Genomic DNA, 23,571 nt, shown 5'->3' on the forward strand with positions numbered 1-23,571 from the left:
GATGCATTCTTTAAACTTGATTTCAGATTGTGTTTGCTGGCATTTTATTTAGGATTTTCCCATTGCCAGTCACAAGTGAGACTGATTTATAGTTGTGTGTGTGTGTGTATGTGTTTGCAATCATTACCAGGTTTGTGTCAAAGTAATACTTGTTTTATAAAGATCATTTGAGAGTTTTCCTTTTCTGCTACAATTTAAATGGTATTGGGATTATCTAGTCTTGGAAGTTTTGATAAAATTCCACTGTAAAATCATTTGGGCCTAGTTTTTATAGATAGTTCTTTGATAACTTTTTCTTTTTCCACTATAGAAAATTTCCATTTGTGTTTTCTATGATTAGCAAAGTTAATTTTGGTAAATTGTATTTTCCTAGGAAATAATCCAATTCACTTATATTTTCTGTTTGACTTGTGCAAAGTGAGTCACTTTTGATTTATAAAATTTTGTCATGTCCTTGGTTGTCTCCTTGTTTTTATTTCTTATTTGTGTTTTCTCCCTTTCTTCCTTCATTGGGTCAGCTAGTGGTTTATCTGTTGTGCTGATTTGTTTTTTTAACAAAGAATCAACATTTTGTTTGATTAGTTTCTATTGCTTTTCTGTTCTCTACCTCATTACTTTTATTTTTAACTTTCTTATTTCCTTCCTTATGCTTTCTTTTCCTTTGTTGTTCTTTTCTAATTTTTAAGATGGGAACTCAATGTATTTATATATTTATTTTCATTCTTTTATTTTGTTGTTGCTGCAAGAATTTAAGGCTATGGATTTTCTGTGATCACCAGTTTAACTGTACTCTATTGAGTTTACATTTCATTACAAAACTTTTAAAGAAATTCTGCAATTAAAAATTTTCCACTTTATCCCAAGAGTTGTTTAATAAAGAATTAAAAATTTTCCAGTGGGGTTTCTAGTTTTAGGAAGAGCAGAGGAGCTAAGGATGAAATAAAGGCACGTGCTCCACTTCAGGTTTCCAGAACTTTTAGTTTTGAATGAAGTTGAAAATTTTGAGTATTAGCTGAAACTGCATTTAGATTTTTTCCAATAAAAAAAGGACTGTTTGTTCAATATCTACAGATGATCAGAATAGCTATGGGAACTACCAAGTTGTCATCCAAGGGCAAGGAACCAATATTGAGAGAATTAATGGAGAATGACAAGAAACAGTAAAATTGATTTGTTGTTGCATCTAGGCACTCATTAGCTTTTCTTTTTTAAAAAAATTTATTTTTTTTTTGGCTGCTGGATCTTTGTTGTTGCACACGGGCCATCTCTGGTTGTGGGAAGCGGGGGCTATTCTTGGTTGCAGTGCAGGAGCTGCTTCTTGTGGCGGCTTCTCTTGCTGTGGAGCGCGGGCTCTAGGCATGTGGGCTCAGTAGTTGTGGTGCTCGGGCAGCATGTGGGATCTTCCTGGATCAGGGATTGAACCCATGTCCTCTGTATTGGCAGGAGGATTCTTAACCATTAAGCCACTAGGGAAGCCCTTATTAACTTTTGTATCAGCTTTGTGAAAATTAGAAAAAGGCTGCTTTCATCGAGTGGAAGTGACCCACGGACCCTTGCATGGTTGGAGCATTCCTGATTGAATATCAACCCCTGCTTGACTCTTCTTTCCTCGACAGGAACTTTAGCTCAGTCAGAGTCTGTATAATTGACCCAGCAGGTCTTAGATTGCTCTGTATTATGTCCAGCATGTTAATGTAATTAAAATGATTACATTTATAATTGCTAGGCAACTGTAGGAAACCAAATAAGAAACACAACTGATACCACCAGACTCTCATTACATTCAAGATAAAAGATTTATTCACAACAGAAAAAGTAATCACAACAAAATATATACTAATTTAAAAAACCAAAGATCATAGTGACGTGAAATTTTATATTCCTTCTTAAAAGTGTGTAACAGTATTTTGTTTGCTTCTACATGAATTTCTATCCATAAAAGGGTAGCAAACATTAAAATGCTGTGATGGTTTGCATTTTTTATGTGGAAAGAACATAGACTAAACCGTGAAGCTTTTAGTTTATAAGGGTGTTACCATGAAGCCACACACTAAACTAATGATCAAAAACATGATCTGTTTCCAGATCTACACACATATACATTCACCAACTAAGCTGAGAAATACGCATTTCATATTGTCTCCCACCCTGCTTTAACATCTCCTTTTCTTTTTACTAAAAGCAAAGTAAGAACTTGTATTTTCTCCTTTCAGTTGACCTCAGAAGAGGCACTATCTAATTCATGAGAAATGCGGATTTTCAGGCGCTTGTCTTCTTCACTCTTATGATCTAGGTCTAGCTTGTCTTCAAGGCTATGGAATTCTTGGCTGAGTTTGGAATTTTCCTGACTCTCGATCCGATTGGAATGCTTGCTCTCATCCTTGGCCTTTGGCGTGAGTTCTTTGGAAAGCTCGTCACTGTTGGTTTCTTCGCTGTGGTCAGTCAGCTGACTCGTCTTCTTAGGTGCGTCATGCATCTCCTCACTCTCTATGTGTGATGTGAAGTCCTCCTCTGTGGCATCTGGACTCTGAATCACAGCACAAACAGGAGCAGAATTCAGTGAACAGCTAGGGAGGGAAGCACTGTATTCTCTAATGCCTTCTAACTTCCACACCGAAGTATTCTATAAAAATGCCTAAATCTGGCTGAGGCAAAAAAGGAAAATACTAGCATGTTACCTTTTAAAAAACCAAGTTCTTTCATTATGTCATCTCCTTTAGTTTAATAAGTACATGAATTATGTATGTGAGGAAATCTATGAGGTAGGTCTCATTATCTGTTTTACATAAAGAGAAAATGGATCGAAAGTTAAAAGTAAGGTCAATAGTAAAATGGCAAGGCTATATGCCATATCCAGATCCTTTGACTATAAAGTCAGTGTGATTTGCAACTCTCTAGTTCTTAGGTGTTTAACTTCAAGATATGACCACTATATTGTGAAAATAATGACTCTTTTCCGAAGTCTTTTTCAATTAAAAAAGTGAATACAATAAGTGCTTTATAAGCAGGATTTGGAAAAATTGCATTGTGATTGAGAGACAAGATTAAGGAGAAATTATGTGGACTTGAATGCAAAAACCAAGTGGGAAAGGTTTTGTATTCAGTGATAATAAAGTGATAATACTTGCTGAATGAATACATAAGTGAGCACGCAGACTCTAGTTTCCTAGAGTTGGGCTCTAATCATAACCATCTGATGTGTCTATTCAAGACTTACCTCAACGTTAGATCGGCGGAACTTCTTCGATTTTGACTTCAGTCCATAAGCCACACTATCACCTCGGCCATCATTTGTGCTTTCCGTAGGGAAAGGTGGAGTGAAAACTGCGATTGTTGGAATGTCAGTGGGAAAATCAGCTTCATCAGATTCATCAGAATGGTGAGACTCGTTGGAATGGTCAGAGTCATCAGGGTTAGCATCGTCAGAGTCATCAGAGTTGACTTCCTGGCTGTTTTCATCATCATCATCTAGATCGTCTGTTTGCTCAGGGCTCTCATTGGACTTACTCGGGAGGGTCTAGAAATCAAGATGGCCAGAAAAATGGGTGTCAGGGTTTTTATTGCCCCTTAGTCTTTACACTGCATTAGCATTTTACTATCTTTATTCAGTTTTAGAATCTTTGTATTCACAACAAAGCACTTAATGGCTTTTAAATGCTAAAATGAGCTTATTCCAATTTCCCCTTTAACACAAGGGTAAATGGAATCCTATTCTAAGGCATTTTTCTTGCTTTCTCATAAAAACTATTTTCATAGATATTTTCAAGCCAAACGTATGAGTTATAATACTTGTATCAATGATACTGTTTTTCCTGGTTCATATTAAACACTAATTTCCAAATTCAATAATCCAATAAATACACATACATAATTGTGAGGTTACCTTTTCTATTTGAAATGAAAATTCTCAGGGGATCAGAGAATCCATGTATTCATGCACACCCCCCAAATGAAAATCACCTCCCTATTAGCCTGGATAATCAAAAGGTGACTTATCCATGTGTAGAAACTATAGCTCAGTTAACCAGTTAATGTCTATTACACTTCTGATTTGCAAATATCCTGGGTCATTTATCTAACTTCTTTTATAGAGTCTCAGTATCTTCAAATAGAATCTTAAGCAAATTTAACTTATCCCTTTGCTCAGCAAATATATGAATAGTCCCAATAAAAACTAGTTCCTGGAGGATTTGCTAACGGAGTTTTGCCAGAATTTGAACCCGGGCAATGTCACTAGGAGAAAGAGTGCCTTCCTGAGTCTAAGGCACAGCAGACATCAGAATCAAAGCGAAAACTCACATTTTGTTTGTTGTCATCAGTTTCCTCAGAGGACACAGAATTCTGAAGAAGAGAAGACACAAATCAGTGTGCATCATACAACTTAACTTTTTATTCAAAAGTTAGCTTTTTCCATCCAAAGCAGGTCTTATTTTTCTAGCCTCTTTGGTGGAAGGATTAAGCGGGCAGACAACCTGACAGATCCATTGGTGTCCTAAGCTCACTTTTACAAACAGGCAGGAAAGTGGAGTGAAGTTGCTCAGTCGTGTCCGACTCTTTGTGACCCCGTGGACTGTAGCCTACCAGGCTCCTCAGTCCATGGCAATTTTCCAGGCAAGAGTACTAGAGTGGGTTGCCATTTCCTTCTCCAGGGAATCTTCCCGACCCAGGGACTGAACCCGGGTCTCCCAGTTTGCAGGCAGATGCTTTACTGTCTGAGCCACCAGGAAGCCGTTGCAGGCGGATTCTTTACCAACTGAGCTATCAGGGAAGCGCGACAGGCAGGAAAGATCCATTTAACCAGCTCAAATGGCCTGCTTGGTGGCTATTTTTTGGAGTGGTTGTTCTTTAATTGTGAGAATTTTAATATTTAGACTTAATTAAAATGAAAAATACCTGGGGTTCTAGGAAAGTCTGCTTCTGAGATGGGTCAGGCTTTAGCCATGTGGCTACAGCATCTGGGTATTTGTTGTTAAGCTACAAAAGAGAGTTGCATATTTGTCATTATTATTATTATCTTTTAAAGAAACAAGGGTCTCTAAGTGATAAGCTGAAATAACAACTATTCTTCCCCAATCTTGAAAGATAAGCATAATATGCATTTTTTAGTCAATTAGAACCTTAGTGATATCTTTCATAATTATTCTTTCTGATAGATTCATTTAACAGACTTTTACATAGCACTTACTGTAAGCCAGGCATACTTTCAAAGTAACTTATAAATACTAATTCATTTAATCCTGAGATGAGTATCATAATCATCATCATTATTATTCCTTCAGCCTCTGTCCACGGAATTCTCCAGGCAAGAATACTGGAGTAGATAGCCATTCCTTTCTCCAGGGGATCTTCCTGACTGATCCAGGGATCAAGCCCAAGTCTCCTGCACTGCAGGCAGACTCTTTAGCATCTGAGCCACCAGATGGGAAGCCCACAATAAAGTTAAGTGATAATAAGTAGCAGAGCCAGGGTTTAACTCCAGTGGCTCCTCACACTGATGATACACTGCCTTCCTGTTCTATGTCTGATAGCTGAAATTCCTCAGACGAAACACAACTAAAGCAGAACTGCCCTTAATTAGCACTGGTCTTCCTTTTTTCTTTCCTCTATGTAAGAAGAAACTCTCTCAGGCTGTGCTGTGGTGAATGGTATCCTCTAGCCATGAAACACATGGCTATTTAAGTTAATAAAGAAAACTATCTTCTCTGGCACTAGCTACATTGTGAGTGTCCAACAGCCACACGTGTTTATGGCTACCTGTGGACAGTGCAGAAATCTAATATCAACACCACTGCATAAAAGTTCTCTTGTTGTAAGCTGCCAAAGACATGAATGGAATGATCTTTCACTCAGCCAAATTATTTATCTGGGAAACAGCAATAAGATGCTAGTGCAGAGGAGTGGAAATTGCTCTAAATAAGTGTCATCTGGTGGGCTGCATGGCCCAGGGCAATCACTTCACATCTCTGTCACTGAGAAGAGTTACCCTAGGGGTTTCAAGAATTCTTTCACAGGCAAGGAGGGGAAGAAAGGAAGGAAACTAGTCAGTAGCACTTTGGGTTTCCCCATGTCTGGCTCTAACCAGAGCAGTTTCATATTGGACTTCTATGAAGGTTTTTGCTGAAAGAAGGGTTTTCTTTAACTAAAAAATGTGAAAACTGTTGCTGTAGATGAGTTCAAAGGTTCCCTGTTTTTTTCTTTAAAATATGTATTTATATAAATATATATATAATATTTACAGAAATGTTATAATTGATATATAATTAATATATTTTCCTGATGATATATGTAATCATTCTTTATCTGTATTTATAAGATAAATTTATAACTTTTAAAAAGTAATATGAAGAACATACAGATAAGAAAAACAAACTAAAATTGTTCAGTAATCATATCACTCATAGATAACAAGTGTTTTCATCTTCAGGGGTGTCTCTTTCTAGACTTTCCATACTTCCTACTAGCTCTACATTTCTAGGATTCTAGAAGATTCTGATCTCCACTTATCTCTTAGTTAACATTTAACCACTTACACTGCCATAGCTTCATGTGCCCTATTTTATTCTATTAAAAAGGCACTAATTCTTGCCTCAAAGAGTGTGACCTCTATTTTCTCTGGAAATGTTAATTTTCTGGCTTATTATTGTGATTTCAATACTTGTGTTCTTAGATCAGTTGGAAAACAGACACACTTACACATGCCTATTTGCATATCTAAACACCCAATGCAGTACTTCTCCTAACATCTTCACTGAGCAATCTAACTGCAGTGACCTCAGACAGCTCTGTATTGGCCTTTATTCTGTTTATCTGGAATTGAACCCTGTGTGCCTTTTTGTTCAAGCTCCTTGGGACAATACCCGTTTGTTGTTTGACTGGCACGCTTTCACCTATTGTGGAGGGACAGGTACATCTATGGTGCTGGGTGGAATAATTATGAAGAGTTTGATTTGGTCTTATGTTTGGTTAGAAAAATCTAAAGTCATCTGATAAGCACAATAGATACAAACAGCATAAATATACTTTTTTTAAGATAATGGGTTTCTTAGCAAATATCTTCAGAGATACTGTGAATATAAAGTCACACAACTTCACAGAACTCATTTTATAGAAATGATCGACCTAAAGCATCATTTTATTGTATTAAGAAATCTCGTTTAGTTTTAAGAGACTGTATTAATTAAAAGCAATGCTATGCTTGGTACTGCACTAGAACCCTAGCAGGCACCCAATAAATACTTTTCAGTTATTTTATTTGTGCAAATAAGTAAAATTGTCATATGTTTGTAGTACATCTTGCAGCAGTTGCATAAATAACTATATAATAAACCGAAAAGATGCTTACCTGCTTTTCCTCAGAGCTGCCAGAACTGGTTGGTTTAACCTTTGAAATAGAAAGGTGAAGAAAGATTACAGTGTGAACGTGTTCCTAGCAACATTGAAACACACAATTCATTTATTTTAAGGACTTTTTTTTTAAAAAAGATTCAGTTGTACTCACTGGAAGGGCGGAGGCAATGCCCAAGAGGCAGAAGCAAATCACTGCAATTCTCATGGTCATGATTTTTTCTGCAAAATATTTTGTAAGAAATATTTTATCTTTTCTAAGGTCAAAACAGTGATACTTTTTTTTAGGCTACCACATTACAAAATCATCACAAACAAATATGTATTTTGTGTGGAAATACTCAACTAATTTCTTTTAAATATTATGATCTTTTGAGTTAATATTTGTACTGCCATCTCTATTTTCCATCTCTCACTATTAGGCAAGGGAGAGAGGAATTTTACAAGTCTATATTTATTCGACTTAAACATTTAGAGTTTCAGAGATTACACCATTACTTCCTGATATCTCCAGCTATCTAAACCTAAAAACAGATCAGCAGTAATTGAATTAAAATAATAAAGCAAGAATGAGAATATTTACTTTTCAGAGAAGAAAAACACGAAGAGAGAAAATAAATATAAGAAAGAGAAACTTGCTGTCTCCATTTTCCAATGTGCATTTCAAATGTGATTTTCAATTATTTAAAAGGTATTACTTAGGTGAAATGAAGCTGTCTCTAAAGTTAGTAATTCAAGGTATTCTAGAAGTTTGAAATGAAAACGAAAACACTGAAGTCAACAGCTTTTCTATTTGTAAGTCTAAACAGTATCATATAGATATTTGGGTGAAATTTTAATAGCTAAATACAGAGGTGAAAATATTCAGAAAAAGTTTTTTTCCTTGAAAAAGGGATAAATCAAATCATTAAAAATTAGCATTAACATCAGCTTATATGAATACTAAAAAGCATTTTCCTATTAAAATGCTTGGTCATCTATCCATTTAAAATGATGTATATACAATCATCCCAAAGGGGCATAGAATTTTTCTTTTATTTCCTGACTGAAAAAAAGTAGTCTCAGTTCTTTTGAGGACTCCATGGAAATATTTTGAAGATTTATATTCGACTGTCTTTCAAAATAACCAGCCACCTTTCCTGCAGGACATCAGCCCTGGATCTGGCATGCATATTCAAAAGACAAGAACAACTCAAGTCTGATTAAAAGCGTTTACCATTGTACTCTTTTCCTTACAAACTGACCTTTCCAGCGAAATGAGGCAGCGCACAGAGAGGACAGAAGTCAAGTAGCAAACTGCAGGCTTACCTTGGTCTGCAGCGGCAGAGAAGAGTCCAGTCCCCTGTGATGCTGATGCAGTGCTCAGTGCTGCCCTCCTGGCCTGCTCTCCCTGCTGCTGACAACCAGGATCTCCCAGAATTTAAAGGCTGCTCCAGATGCTCTCCACCTACACAAGGGGCGGAGAGATGTGTCATGAGGCATTTGCCACTACCCAGCCCACTTGCTCCCACACTTCCCCCTCTGGTTTTGTGGTCACAGAACAAACATATGCACACACACGCGTGTACACGCACACAAAAACCCACTACCCTGCAGTTAAAACATTACTTATGTACAATATCATTAACTATCTTTTTCGTTCATAGCACCGACTCTCAGCATCCTGGAAGGGCATCTAGGGGGCCCATGAAAACGTAGGGGGAGGGAAAAGAGTTTATTTCTGAGTTAGAAGAAGATATTATCTAAATCAGTCCTAGATAAAATTAAACAGAATAGTCTTGTTTCTTTTGGTTTAAATAATAGATTAATGTGATACATGCAAAGGAATTATACTTATTTAAGAGGTACCAGGCTATTGTTCAGATACATAAAAAGAGTTCAGATACCAACAAAGAGTTCAGATACATAAAAAGAGTTCAGATACCCACAAAGAGTTCAGATACCCTTCCTCCATTTTTACTTAAGCTTCATTTTGAGTTTCAAGTGTGCAGCAGCTTGTCATTTAGACAAAAGGCATTAGAAACATTAAAATCCCCAGTCACGTTCATTAAATTGGATTCACAATGACTTTCAAGGACATGGATATTTGTTGCATGGTTTGAATTATTTGGAGCTGATGGATCTGATAGCTGCTATATAAAACAAAAGAATGGTAATTTATTCTCAGTGTGGCAGAAGTAAAGCAGTTTATGACCGAGAGCAGGGTTACTGCTTGAAAGTGCTGTTTCAGGAGCCATCATGTGGCTTTGAATTCTACTCTGCACAAATTAGCTGTATGACCTTGGGCAAATCATTTAGCATATCTATACTTGTTTCTTCCTTTGTCAAATGCAGAGTTCGTGGGGTTTTTGGGAGATTTAAGTGAATTAGAATGCGTAAAAGTAAAAATACCTCCCACATATTTGCAAATACCCTGCATATTTTAACCATATTTAATTGTATGTTAAGAATTATTAAGATTTTTTGAAGAAGGTAGTCATGATTTGTATCAACTCTAAATGGAATGGTTTATTGTAATGAGATCGGATGTAAGATTTTTATACTGTATGTCAACAGGATAATTTGCACGCCTCTGAAGGACTGGCTTAGATTTCTTGTCATTTTCTAATTTTTCTCTCAGGATATACAATTTGGTTACTGAATATGAAAATAAAAATTCTATATTAAAAAAACTACTGGGCACTTAAAAGGTGTTTGAAAGAAAATTATGGATGAAGGTTGAATATTGGAACAGAAATTAGGGGTAGCAGAGCTCTCAGTTCATTTTAAACATTTAATATTGTTTCAAGATTACTTAACCTCTTCATCTACCTTTCTCAGCTGTGAAATGAGGATTGCACTATTCATTTATCTCACACTTCCATTGTAAGAATCATGTAAAAAGTGAGAGTAAAGATAAATGGCCCTATTTATTATAAATGGCCCTATGTAAGATGTCAGTTCCTATTTACCAAAATTGCTTTTTAGAAAACTTTTATTTGGCAGCACCAGGTCCTAGGTGCATGTAGGATCTCTTGGTTGCGGCATGTGGGATCTAATTTTCTCATCAGGGATCAAACCCTGGCCCCCTGCTTTGGGAGTGTGGAGTCTTAGATGCCAGGGCACCAGAGAAGTCCCCCCAATTTTCCTTTTAATATAAATATTAATTAAATAATGTTTTGATTATTTAATAAAACACATTTTTAAAAAAATCAAAATTTAATTGATTAAATCCATAGGTTTGTAGGTATTTGGTGGCAGGCTGAGGGTGGGGAGCAGGTGGAATATGTCTCTTTTAAATTGGATGCACTTCAAATAAATTGATGTTTTTGACTTGTGGGTTCTAAGCACACATTTTAACAACTCAAATGGCAGCTATCTCTAGAAAATATAAAAACATAGGTTATAAAGTTGCAAAAACAGATTTCTTATTTCTGCTCTTAAAAACTGTTGTTTCCCTTTAAACACATTACCCGCATAACTGTCATATTGTCAATGTAGTGGAGGGAAGCTCACACATTCTAAAAAAAAAAAACCCAAGATTTCCACAGGATTCACTATGGTTTACTCTGTGCCCACGGGAATGATTTAATAGGAAGTTAGAAAGTTTATGGGAATAGATTCTGCTGGAGCCCAGCCATCTTGAGATGAACCATATGACCCATACGGCTCTTCCGGTCATAGCTCCAAATTACCACACGGTGGCAGCGTTTCTGAGAAGGACTTCACAGTCTGGCTGCGTCAGTGATTTCCGGCAGGATGGAACGTTCATGCATTTAATGACTGAGCTATAAAATAACCCTGAGGCCCTCCATTTCTTGGAATGTCAGGTGAGGATATATTTCCCAACAATGACCCACTACACATTAACGGGGGACACAGAGGCCACGAGAAGAAAAACATTCTTTTCTGCTGTGTTGTCTTCGGCAACCCCAGGTGTAAGCTGTGGACTCCTTCCCTCTTTAACACACTTGCTCAAGAGGTTACTGATCGCAAGGCTCACTCAGAGTAAAGGCTTGTGAATTCATGGTTAAAGAACACGTCTGGCATGTTCAGAGATGAGAGGATAAAACGGTTTGTGGCAGAGACAGTTCTGTAAAGTATGAGATGTATAGTGCGTCATTCTAATTATTTTGAATAATTTTACGTATTTATTTTGGCCGAGGTGGGTCTTTGTTGCTGCTGGGCTTTTCTCTAGTTGTAATGCCTGGGCTTCACGTTGCAGTGGCGTCTCTTGCTGCGGAGCACGGGCTCTAGAGCAGGCTTCAGTATCTGCAGTTACCCCCGCTCTAGAGCCCAGGCTCAATAGTTGTGGCTCACAGGATTAGTTGCACCTGAGGGTCTCTTAGGTTGGCAGGCGGGTTCTTGACACTAAGACACTGAGAAATCCCCAATCTGATTTTTGAAGAGACTCCTGCTTCCAGCTTTTCATACTCAAAGATGCTGCTGACACTAATTTTTTTTCTGAGTAAGATTTTCCAGCTGTCAGAATTAGCATGTTGAATGACTTGAATCAACTTAAATCAATCAAGAAAGGCTTGATCTGTAGCATTTCCACACTATTTCCATTCTTGAATTAGTTTAATGCTTGGTTGATATAATCAAAAGGTCAACATGATCAAATTCCTTGTAAAATTTGTATCCAGAAAGAGAATAAGTTTAGTGTTAAAGTGAAATGAAGAGTGAGTTGTGATCATAAACACTGTAAGAGAATGTATGGAGGCATAAAGAACATTATGTTTTTTTTCCCACAAATTACATGAAAATTTTCATATAATAAGAAAATTTGTGTCCAACTGTTTTGGTGGACTTTATAATATTGACTTCTAGTTTATTTGGATATTTGTAATTATATTTTACTAAGTATAATCAATAATTTTGACTTTTTCAGCTCTGTAAATATTTTTTCCCTTGAGTAAAGGTTCACATAAAAAGCTGATCTTGTGCCATTGCTATCTGTCATTGAGAAGTTGGGAATTATATTTAATTGGAAGCCTACTATTCAATTATTTACTCATATGTGGTCTAGGGAAGAAGGGAATTATTTATTGGAGGGAAACAAGGGTTGATGATAAGGGGTTTTTAAAATTTGTTTTTAATTGAAGGTTAATTGCTTTACGATATTTTGTTGGCTTCTGCCATACAACATGAATGAGCCATAAGTATACATATATCCCCTCCCTCTTGGACCTTCCCCCTCCCCCTCTAAGTTGTCACAGAGCACCGAGTAGAACTCCCTGTGTTATACAGCAACTTCCCATTAACTATCTGCTTTACATACGGTCATGTATGTGTTTCAGTGCTGCCCTCTCAGTTTGTCCCACTCTCTTCCACCACTGTGTCCACAAGTCTGTTATCTATGTCTGGATCTTTCCTATCCTGCAAATGGGTTCATTAGTACTATTTTTCTAGATTCCTTATGTATACATTAATATATGATATTTGTTTTTCTCTTTCTGACTTACTTTGCTCTGTATAACAGGCAATAGGTTCATCCACCTCACTACAGCTGACTCAAAAGGGAACTCTCTGGCACTGTTGGTGGGAATGTAAATTGATACCACCACTATGGAGAGCAGTATGGATAATACTTTAGAAACTAGGAATAAAGCTATCATATGACCCAGCAATCCCATTACTGGATATATACCCTGAGAAAACTATAATTGAAAAAGACACATGTCCTCCAATGTTCATTGCAGCACTGTATACAACAGCCAAGACATGGAAGCAACCTAGATGCCCATCAACAGATGAATGGATAAAGAAGTTGTGATACATACATACAATGGAATATTACTCAGCCATAAAAGGGAACTCATTTGAAGTTTTTTTTAAAAGTTCAGACATGAAATTAGAATATTTCAGAAATTTAAAAAAAAAAATCCCCCAAACTTTGTATCCTATTGCTCAATAAATTAGGCAACAAAATTCAGCTCCTTAAAAAATAGTCTATTGGTAAACATTCAGTTCAGTTCAGTTCAGCCGCTCAGTCATGTCCAACTCTTTGCAACTCCATGAATTGCAGCACGCCAGGCCTCCCTGTCCATCACCAACTCCCGGAGTTCACTCAGATTCATGTCCATCGAGTCAGTGATGCCATCCAGCCATCTCATCCTCTCTCATCCCCTTCTGCTCCTGCCCCCAATCCCTCCCAGCATCAAAGTCTTTTCCAATGAGTCAACTCTTCGCATGAGGTGGCCAAAGTACTGGAGTTTCAGCTTTAGCATCATTCCTTCCGAAGAACACCCAGGGCTGATCTTCAGAATGGACTGGTTGGATCTCCTTGCAGTCCAAGGGACTCTCAAGAGCCTTCTCCAACACCACAGTTCAAAAGCATCAATTCTTCGGCGCTCAGCTGCCTTCTCACATCCATACATGACTACTGGAAAAACCATAGCCTTGACTAGACGGACCTTAGTTGGCAAACATTAATGTCACTTAAAACATTAATGTCACTTAAAAGAAAAAAGTTTCATTTTAGACCCATAGAATTGTTATAGAGTAAATAAATATTCAATAAACTGTTAATGAGTAAGCACTCAACTCTCCATCCATAGCAACTAATTCTGAGCATATAGTTCTTGTGTATCAATACAATGCGTGGGTGCTATGCTTGAGTCTATATGGATCTTATTCATGTTTGCATCTGTATTTTCCTGCTGCTGCTAAGTCACTTCAGTCGTGTCCGACTCTGTGCGACCCCAGAGATGGCAGCCCAGCAGGGTCCCCCGTCCCTGGGATTCTCCAGGCAAGAACACTGGAGTGGGTTGCCATTTCCCCTCTCCAACGCATGAAAGTGAAAAGTGAAAGTGAAGTCGCTCAGTACTCAGTAAATGGACAACAGTGAATGAAGGAACACTACTTTAATAATGCTTATACCTATGGGGGCTACAACTAACACTTAATTTTACTATCAGCTCCAGAGAGCTGCACAACTGCTGGGTCCTCAGAACAACTTATATATACATTTAAAAATGCTATCGCAGACTTTGAAGAGCCAGCCCCTTCTTTCATTCTCTAAGAGGTTCTGGCCAAGCTCTTTAACTTGTCTGGGTCTCAGGTTTCTTGATAAAGTTAATTGAGATGATTTTTAAAAGCTCTAAAAGTTTGCAATTTTGTTTTTTTATAGGCCCATGAGTAATACAATATTGCCAAAACAATAGAAAAAACAAACAGGTTTTAAAAATAGAGATGATGTCAAGCTTGTAAGAGAAGTTCAGGTTAAAAACCAGAAAAAGAAGACTTTTAAAAAATTTATTTTTAATTGGAGTATAATTGCTTCACAATGCTGTGTTGGTTTCTGCCATATAACAGTGTGAATCAGCCATAAGTATACATATATTGCTTCCTCTTGAGCCTTGCTCCTACCCTGCCCCTCATCCCACCCTTCTAGGTCATCACAGAGCACTGGGCTGAGCTCCCTGTGTTACACAGCAAACCTCTCACTAGCTATTTGTTTTACCCACTGTAGGGTGTATATATCAATGTTACTCTCTCAATTAATCCCACTCTTTCCTTCCTCTGCTGTGTCCACAAGTGTGTTCTCTATGTCTGCATCTCTATTCCTGCCCTGCAAATAGGTCCATCAGTAAAAAGGGAAGATTTAAACACAAAGAACCCCTAATGTGAAAAGTTGAAGAGTCTTCAAGGTGTTTTTTAGTAAACTATCATGTGTTTTTTGCTATCTTTTAAATCATGGATAAAAATTTTTATATAATTTTATAATAATATTAATAAAAGTAAAACCTTTTTTTTTTTTAAAGAGTAGAGAAATACCTCCTAATATATGGCTGAAGAAGGCTTTCTTATCTCTTCTTGCTATTCTTTGGAACTCTGCATTCAGATGCTTATGTCTTTCCTTTTCTCCTTTGGTTTTCACTTCTCTTCTTTTCACAGCTATTTGTAAGGGCTCCTCAGACTGCCATTTTGCTTTTTTACACTTCTTTTCCATGGGGATGGTCTTGATCCCTGTGTCCTGTACAATGTCACGAACCTCTGTCCATAGTGCATCAGGCATCTTTTTATTTAAAAAAAAAAAAAAGGTTGATTTACAATGTTGTATTAATTCCTCTTGTACTGCAAAGTGATTCAGTTATACATATATTTATGCATTCTTTTTTAAAAATTCTTTTTCATTATGGCTTATCACAGCATATTAAATATTATTCCCTATGCTATACAGTAGGACCTTGTTTATCCATTCTCTACGTAATGGTTTTTATCTGCTAACCCCAAACTCCCAATCGCCCCTTCCCCTCTCCCCCTTGGCAACAACAAGCCTTTCTCTGTGAGTCTGTTTCTGTTTCATAGGTAGGTTCATTTGTGTCATATTTTATATTCTACTTATAAGTGATATCATATGGTATTCATCTTTCTCTTTCTAATTTACTTAGTGTGATACTCTCTAAGTCCATTCATGTTGCTTCAAATGGCATTATCCATTTTTTATGGCTAGGTAGTATTCCGTTGTATCTGTGTACCACATCTTTATCCACTCATCTACAGATGGACATTTAGGCTGTTTCCATGTTTTGGCTATTGTGAATAGTGTTGCTGTGAACATAGGTATATATGTATCTTTTTGAATTGTAGTTTTGAGAGACTAACTTCTAAGATGTGAATCAAAATTAGAAGCATTCAACTTTGACCAATCTTTCTCAAAAAAAAAAAAACAAGCATAGAGCAAAAGTTGTAAGTTACAATGATATTGATGAGAAGTCCTTTAGAGGGTGAATAACATGTTCATTAATAGGCTCAAATCTAATAAAAATGTAAAGCTTTATTTTTCCACATATGCTATGCAGCTAATGTCATGGTATAGTCATGAGCCACACAGTGTGATAGAAGGTTAGTACGTCTCCCCTAATCTCATACTGTTGTGAATCAGCAATTCAATGATTACTGATTGTGGGTTAATATCATTGCATGTGTGTGTGCTAAGTTGCTTCAGTTGTGTCTGGCTCTTTTGACCCTAGAGACTGTACTTCTCTGTCCGTGGGATTCTCCAGGCAAGAATAATGGAGTGGGTTGCCAGGCAACCCACTTCTCCAGGGGATCTTTCTGACCCAGAGATTGAACCCACATCTCTTACGTCTCCTGTGTTGACAGGCGGGTTCTTTACCACCAGTGCCACCTGGGAATCCCATACTTAATACATATGATGACTTTAAATATTAGTTGTTTTGATTAGCTAAATTTTGAGTGAATCACTCATCATATTTTGACAGGGACCAAAAATCAAGACAAAGGCATATTTCATAGTTAGCCTTATGTTTACTACATTTAGTACTTTTATACTCAGCATTCAAAAAACTAAGATCGTGGCATCCAGTTCCATCACTTCATGGCAAACAGATGGGGAAACAATGGAAACAGTGAGAGACTTTTATTTTCTTGGGCTCCAAAATCTGCAGATGGTGACTGCAGCCATGAATTAAAAGACACTTGCTCCTTGGAAGAAAAGCTATGACAAATCTAGACAGCATATTAAAAAGCAGAGACATTATTTTACTGACAAAGCCCATATTGTCAAAGTGATGGTTTTTCTAATAGTCATGTATAGATGTGAGAGTTGGACCATAGAGAAAGCTGAGTGCTGAGGAACTGATGCTCTAGAACTGTGTTGTTGGAGAAGACTCTTGAGAGTCCCTTGGACAGCAAGATCAAACCAGTCAATCCTGAAGGAAATCAGTCCTGAATATTCATTGGAAGGACTGATGCTACAGCTGAAACTGCAATAAATTGGCCACCTGATGCAAAGAACTGACTAATTCTAAAAGACCCTAATGCTGGGAAAGATTGAAAGCAGGAGGAGAAAAGGGACTACAGAGGAAGAGATGGTTGGATGGCATCACTGACTGAATGGACATAAGTTTGAGCAAGCTCTGGAAGTTGGTGATGGACAGGGAAGCCTGGTGTGCTGTGGTCCATGGGGTCACAAAGAGCCAGATACAACTGAGAGACCGAATTGAACTGATACCTGAGGGAGAGCACAGCAACCCACTCCGCTATTCTTGCCTGGAGAATCCTCATGGACTGGAAACCTGAAAGGCTACAGTTGCAGAGTCCAGCGTGACTGAATGACTAAGCACTTATATACCTACCATAATAGTTGTGGTAAGTAACTGCTGGCTGTACACTGAAGATTCATAATCTTCAAGTAGTTGCTGGGAAGCAGCTGCCCAGCTGAAACTATACTTCCCAGCCTTCCTTGCAGCTCGGTGTGGCTGAGTGACTAGCTGTTGCCAATGAAATGTGAAACAAAGTTGTATGTTTCACATTCAAGCTGAAGTGCCTCAAAACTAAGTATGTCTCCTCCATAGTCTTCTTCACTGTTTGGCTGAATGGAAAGAACTATGAAGCATTTTTGGAGGGCAGAAATCCAAGGAGATAGCTTGAACTGTCTGTTGACTAGGGACCCTGGTATTGAATACTGTATGAAGGAAAAACATGTTTCTATTACCATATATTCCTGTTATCTGTTAAAATAATAGGTGTAACAGATTAATGCAACTCTGTACGCATCATAATTCTTAGTCCATAGTTTTTGAATGCTAACAGATCATTAGACACATGAGTTTGGATTTAAATTGTGATACCATGACTCACATGTATATATTATACATATATATATGATTTCTATTTTATAATTTCTGTTTATTTAAATTTCTATTCATTTTTGATTCCCCATTTCTAAAACACTGAATAAATCTTTGTGAAATTCTCATCTATTAAATTGGAGTTAATTACTTTATACATTAAGTACATCAATTCTAAAAGGAGATGATGTGTAGTATCAGTAGATATTTTAAGTGATGAGGTTAACAGGTTTCTCTTGATTGTCTATTTGTTTTTCCCACATTTAACAGAGGAGTATTAGCCTTGGTACAGGTTTTAGTGAACAGAGTCCGATGTTGGAAACCAGGGAACCTGAGGTCTTTGTTGACTATACCACAAGCTCTATTAAATATTCAGTTAGTTTGCCTGTGAAAAGAGAGAGGCTACAGTTATCTCCCAATAAATAATAAATTGATATTGGAACTTCTGACTATTCGCACAGTATCATTTGCTTTTACTTCTTAATTAGATGACTAATTAGGGTTGTTTGGGTACCTTTTGCTTTTGGGCCTTGTGTTCATCAAGGGGTGGGTGGGCAAGCAGGGATAAAATTAAAATCAATTTACCTAGTTATATTTGAGGACTTGAAGTCATATCCTCTGAAGGTTTTGGATGACTTCTCTTCGCTGCTAGGAATGTATTTATAGATTAATTTTAGTTTCAGTTGCCTTTTACCAGATTAAATATTGTGTAAGTGGTAAATTCGAGGAAACTTAAAGAGTTTAAAAACATTTTACCATGGTTCCCACTATAGAGATGACCATAATTAGAGGAAACGGTAGATTAAGTTAGAAACTGTCTATGGTTGGGAGCTGGAGTTTTGACACTTTCCTGTATATTTCACTGATATTCCCCAAACCGTAGTGGTCTTTTGGTCTGTGGATCATAGCTTAGCCAGGAGGTGAGCCAGAATTCTTAGTGAGGCAGAGAAAGAAGTGGCATATGGCATCTCAGCAGAGCTGGTACACCCACTCGTCTAGGTTGGGAGGAAGTGGAGGCTGGGGTCAGGAGAGCAGCCCTTTCCCGCTTTTAGACAGTGCCAGAGTGTCTCAGGCTGGGGTTTCACTTTATTTTTGTTTATGTGGAGTTGGTTCAGACACAAGTAAAATTGTGGTGTCTTAACCTCTAGTAAGATTTCAGACTTATATCTTGCTTCATCAAGCTTGGTCACTTAAGGATCTGGTTTGTATTTTAGAGGTGATAGTATTCTGAATTTAGAAAGATGAAAGAGACACACTTTCATTTAAACCTCATAATCTTTGAGTGCTTGGGGATGTAAATTAATGAAAGCATTTAACTTCTTTTTAAGGAAAAAGATAAGAATCATACACACAGGAAGTCTATTAATATATTTTACTTTCATAGTATTTTCATTAAATTGGGCAACTGATTTATTTCTGGTGGTCCTATCTTCTCTCCTGAGTGTTAACCGCATGAGCAAGAGAACTAGGATTGGGAAATAAATTCAGTTAAATTTTATTCCACTGTACCAGGTATGTGTGAACATAAAGCTATCTGTGTGTAGCTCTTTCATAGGAAGGATTGGAGTCTTTTTCCTTTTTTAAGCAAAAACCCATAAAACATAAAAATATATAATAAATACTTGAGAGATCTAGGGAAAATGCTATGAAATTAATAAAACTTACAGATGTTTGAGTAAATTTAGCAGAAAAATAGAAAATGATAAAATGTCACTATATATGTGAGCTTATAAATATTAATTTTAGTTGCCTTGAAGCAATATAACTTAGTACTAAATGCTTAAAAACACTAATTTAGTCAATAAAAATTTAAAATGTGGATTGTATATACTGTTGAGCTAATAAAAAATTTTATTTGAAAAAAAAAATAGGTAGTAGGAATCCCAAAAGATAAAGAGGAGAACTTTATTAAAGATAGCATTTCCCAATCTAAGCTATGGTTATAGTCCTGCTGCTGCTGCTGCTGCTGCTAAGTCGTTTCAGTTGTGTCCAATTCTGTGCGACCCCATAGATGGCAGCCCACCAGGCTCCCCTGTCCCTGGGATTCTCCAGGCAAGAACACTGGAGTGGGTTGCCATTTCCTTCTCCAGTGCATAAAAGTGAAAAGTGAAAGTGAAGTCGCTCAGTCGTGTCCAACTCTTAGCGACCCCATGGACTGCGGTCTACCAGGCTCCTCCGTCCGTGGGATTTTCCAGGCAAGAGTGCTGAAGTGGGGTGCCATTGCCTTCCTAGAATCTCCCAAGTACCTGGAAGAGAAATGGTAACAGGGCAGGGCATTGAGAAAAGGAGGGGTAGTTCTTAACTTGTGGCTCTCTTCTAGTTCTAAGACTGCTTAGATTCTAGATGGCAGAAAATAACTAAAAATGGAGATTAGAGTACCAGTCTCAGTTCAAATAAAAAGGTATCTCCTGTGGCACACACACACACACACACACACACACACACACGCACACACACACGAATGCTACTCAGCATTCGTGAAGAAGAGTGGAAGACTGCCATTTGCAGCAATAAGGATGGACCTAGAGATTATCATAGACTAAGTGAGGTAAATCAAAGACAAATATCATTAGTATCACTTATATGTAGAATCTAAAAAAAATGATACAAATGAACTTATTTACAAAACAGAAACAGACTCACAGACAGAAAAAATTTATGGTTACCAAAGGGAAAAGGGAGGGGGATAAATTAGGAATTTGGGATGAACAGATACACATTACCATATACAAAATAGATAAACAAGGACCTACTGAACAGCACAGGGAACTATATTCAATATCTTATAATATTCTATAAAGGAAAAAAATATGAAAAGGAATATATACACATAACTGAATCACATTGCTGTGAACCAGAAACTAATACAACATTGTAAATCAACTATACTTCAATAAAAAATAAAAGAAAGAAAGGTGTCTTCAAATATAGTCATATCAGTGTATTCAGAATGCATTATGGGAATTGGCATGAGCTGGGGGACTTCTTCTTGGTATCTGTTTTTAACCAGGTGCCAAACTGAAAGACATCAACTGTATTTACCTTTTGTTATACCTTTCTGGATATCTCTCAGCAAGCTCTTGAGCCAAATCCACTACTTATTTTTGTAAATAAAGTCTTATTGGAACATGGCCATGCCCATTTATTTAAGAAATAAAGGAAAACAACAGAATGGGAAAGACTGGAGATCTCGTCAAGAAAATTAGAGATACCAAGGGAACATTTCATGCAAAGATGGGCTCAATAAAGGACAGAAATGATATGGACCTAACAGAAGCAGAAACTATTAAGAAGAGGTGGCAAGAATACACAGAAGAACTGTACAAAAAAGATCTTCACAACCTGGATAATCACGATGGTGTGATCACTCATTTAGAGCCGGACTTACTGGAATGTGAAGTCAAGTGGGCCTTAAAAAGCATCAGTACGAACAAACTAGTGGAGGTGATGGCATTCCAGCTGAGCTATTTCAAATCCTGAAAGATGATGCTGTGAAAGTGCTGCACTCAATATGCCAGCAAATTTGGAAAACTCAGCAGTGGCCACTGGAAAAGGTCAGTTTTCATTCCAATCCCAAAGAAAGGCAATGCCAAAGAATGCTCAAACTACCACACAATTGCACTCATCTCACATGCTAGTAAAGTAATGCTCAAAATTCTCCAAGCCACGCTTCAGCAATACATGAACTGTGAACTCCTGATGTTCAAGCTGGTTTTAGAAAAGGCAGAGGAACCAGAGATCATATTGCCAACATCTGCTGGATCATGGAAAAAGCAAGGGAGTTCCAGAAAAACATCTATTTCTGCTTTATTGATTATGCCAAAGCCTTTGACTGTGTGGATCACAATAAACTGTGGAAAATTCTGAAAGAGATGGGAAAACCAGACCACCTGACCTGCCTCTTGAGAAATCTGTATGCAGGTCAGGAAGCAAGAGTTAGAACTGGACATGGAACAACAGACTGGTTCCAAATAGGAAAAGGAGTACGTCAAGGCTGTATATTGTCACCCTGCTTATTTAACTTCTGTGCAGAGTACATCATGAGAAACGCTGGACTGGAAGAAGCACAGGCTGCAATCAAGATTGCCGGGAGAAATATCAATAACCTCAGATATGCAGATGACACCACCCTTATGGCAGAAAGTGAAGAGGAACTCAAAAGCCTCTTGATGAAAGTGAAAGAGGAGAGTGAAAAAGTTGGCTTAAAGCTTAACATTCAGAAAACGAAGATCATGGCATCCGGTCCCATCACTTCATGGGAAATAGACGAGGAAACAGTGGAAACAGTGTCAGACTTTATTTTTTGGGGCTCCAAAATCACTGCAGATGGTGACTGCAGCCATGAAATTAAAAGACACTTACTCCTTGGAAAGAAAGCGATGATCAAACTAGATAGTATATTCAAAAGCAGAGACATTACTTTGCTGACTAAGGTCTGTCTAGTCAAGGCTATGGTTTTTCCAATGGTCACATATGGATGTGAGAGTTGGACTGTGAAGAAGGCTGAGTGCTGAAAAATTGATGCTTTTGAACTGTGGTGTTGGAGAAGACTCTTGAGAGTCCCTTGGACTGCAAGGAGATCCAACCAGTCCATTCTGAAGGAGATCAGCCCTGGGATTTCTTTGGAAGGACTGATGCTAAAACTGAAACTCCAGTACTTTGGCCACCTCATGCGAAGAGTTGACTCATTGGAAAAGACTGTGATCCTGGGAGGGATTGGGGGCAGGAGGAGAAAGGGATGACAGAGGATGAGATGGCTGGATGGCATCACTGACTCGATGGACATGAATCTGAGTGAACTCCGGGAGTTGGTGATGGACAGGGAGGCCTGGCGTGCTGTGATTCATGGGGTCGCAAAGAGTCGGACACGACTGAGCTACTGAACTGAACTGACTGATGGCTGCTTTTGGAGAAGGAAATGGCAACCCATTCCAGTGTTCTTGCCTGGAGAATTCCATGGACAGAGGAGCCTGGCAGGCTACAGTCCATAGGGTGGCAAGGAGTCGGACACGACTGAGTGACTTCACTTTCACTTTTCATGGCTGCTTTAGAGCTACGAGGGTAGTGTTGAGTAGTTGGAATAGAGACCATCTGGCCTGCAAAGCTTAAAATATTGAATACCATCTGTCCCTTTAAGGGCTTACTCCTGTTCCAGAGGAAAGATCTTTCTTTTTAAAATCTCTCTTTTTTTTAAATTTATTTATTTTAATTGGAGGGATGTGAGTCAGTCTCTCACCCTGGTTCTAGCACTGTCATTTCTAGCTACTTCAAGCCAATTTTGAGTTGTGAACAGTATTCCATATGTGGTGTCCGATAAAGGGACCTGGCTTTGAATCATGCAATACAACGCTTTCTATTTTGTTTTCTCTCATCCTCATAATGTCCTGCTTTACAGTGAGCACAGGACACTGAATCAACTGTATTAAAGACAAGCATTTAATGATCTTTGGAACTCTTTCTGATTATGAGTAATTGTTCATTGGATACAATCTGGTAAATGTCTTTGGAATTTCTCTTGTGTGTAAATAGCCCTTCTTCTTTGTGCTCGTCTGAAACCTGTCACTTCTTCTGCCTCGTCCATATGATCCCTTGTGAGATAATTGTATAATGACACCTGTTGTTCCTACTCTCCAGGAACTCAAAATCT

General features: G+C 37.8%; 1 protein-coding gene across 1 annotated transcript in view; it reads right to left on the bottom strand.

The window, feature by feature from the left end:
* Window positions 1–1,809: 1,809 nt before the first annotated feature.
* SPP1 (secreted phosphoprotein 1) overlaps window positions 1,810–23,571 on the bottom strand; it is a 53,787-nt gene continuing 32,025 nt past the window's right edge. Inside the window, exons 3-9 of the mRNA XM_068974819.1 lie at window positions 8,653–8,791; window positions 7,499–7,566; window positions 7,343–7,381; window positions 4,894–4,974; window positions 4,300–4,341; window positions 3,218–3,517; window positions 1,810–2,527 (exon numbers count right to left, since the gene is read on the bottom strand). Of these exons, the coding sequence (XP_068830920.1) occupies window positions 2,210–2,527; window positions 3,218–3,517; window positions 4,300–4,341; window positions 4,894–4,974; window positions 7,343–7,381; window positions 7,499–7,558 (840 nt within the window). The 5' untranslated portion in view covers window positions 7,559–7,566; window positions 8,653–8,791 and the 3' untranslated portion in view covers window positions 1,810–2,209. The remainder of the gene's footprint in view (window positions 2,528–3,217; window positions 3,518–4,299; window positions 4,342–4,893; window positions 4,975–7,342; window positions 7,382–7,498; window positions 7,567–8,652; window positions 8,792–23,571) is intronic.

Source organism: Capricornis sumatraensis, chromosome 7 (assembly GCF_032405125.1).
Source record: "Capricornis sumatraensis isolate serow.1 chromosome 7, serow.2, whole genome shotgun sequence".
NCBI classification, from domain to species: Eukaryota; Metazoa; Chordata; class Mammalia; order Artiodactyla; family Bovidae; genus Capricornis; species Capricornis sumatraensis.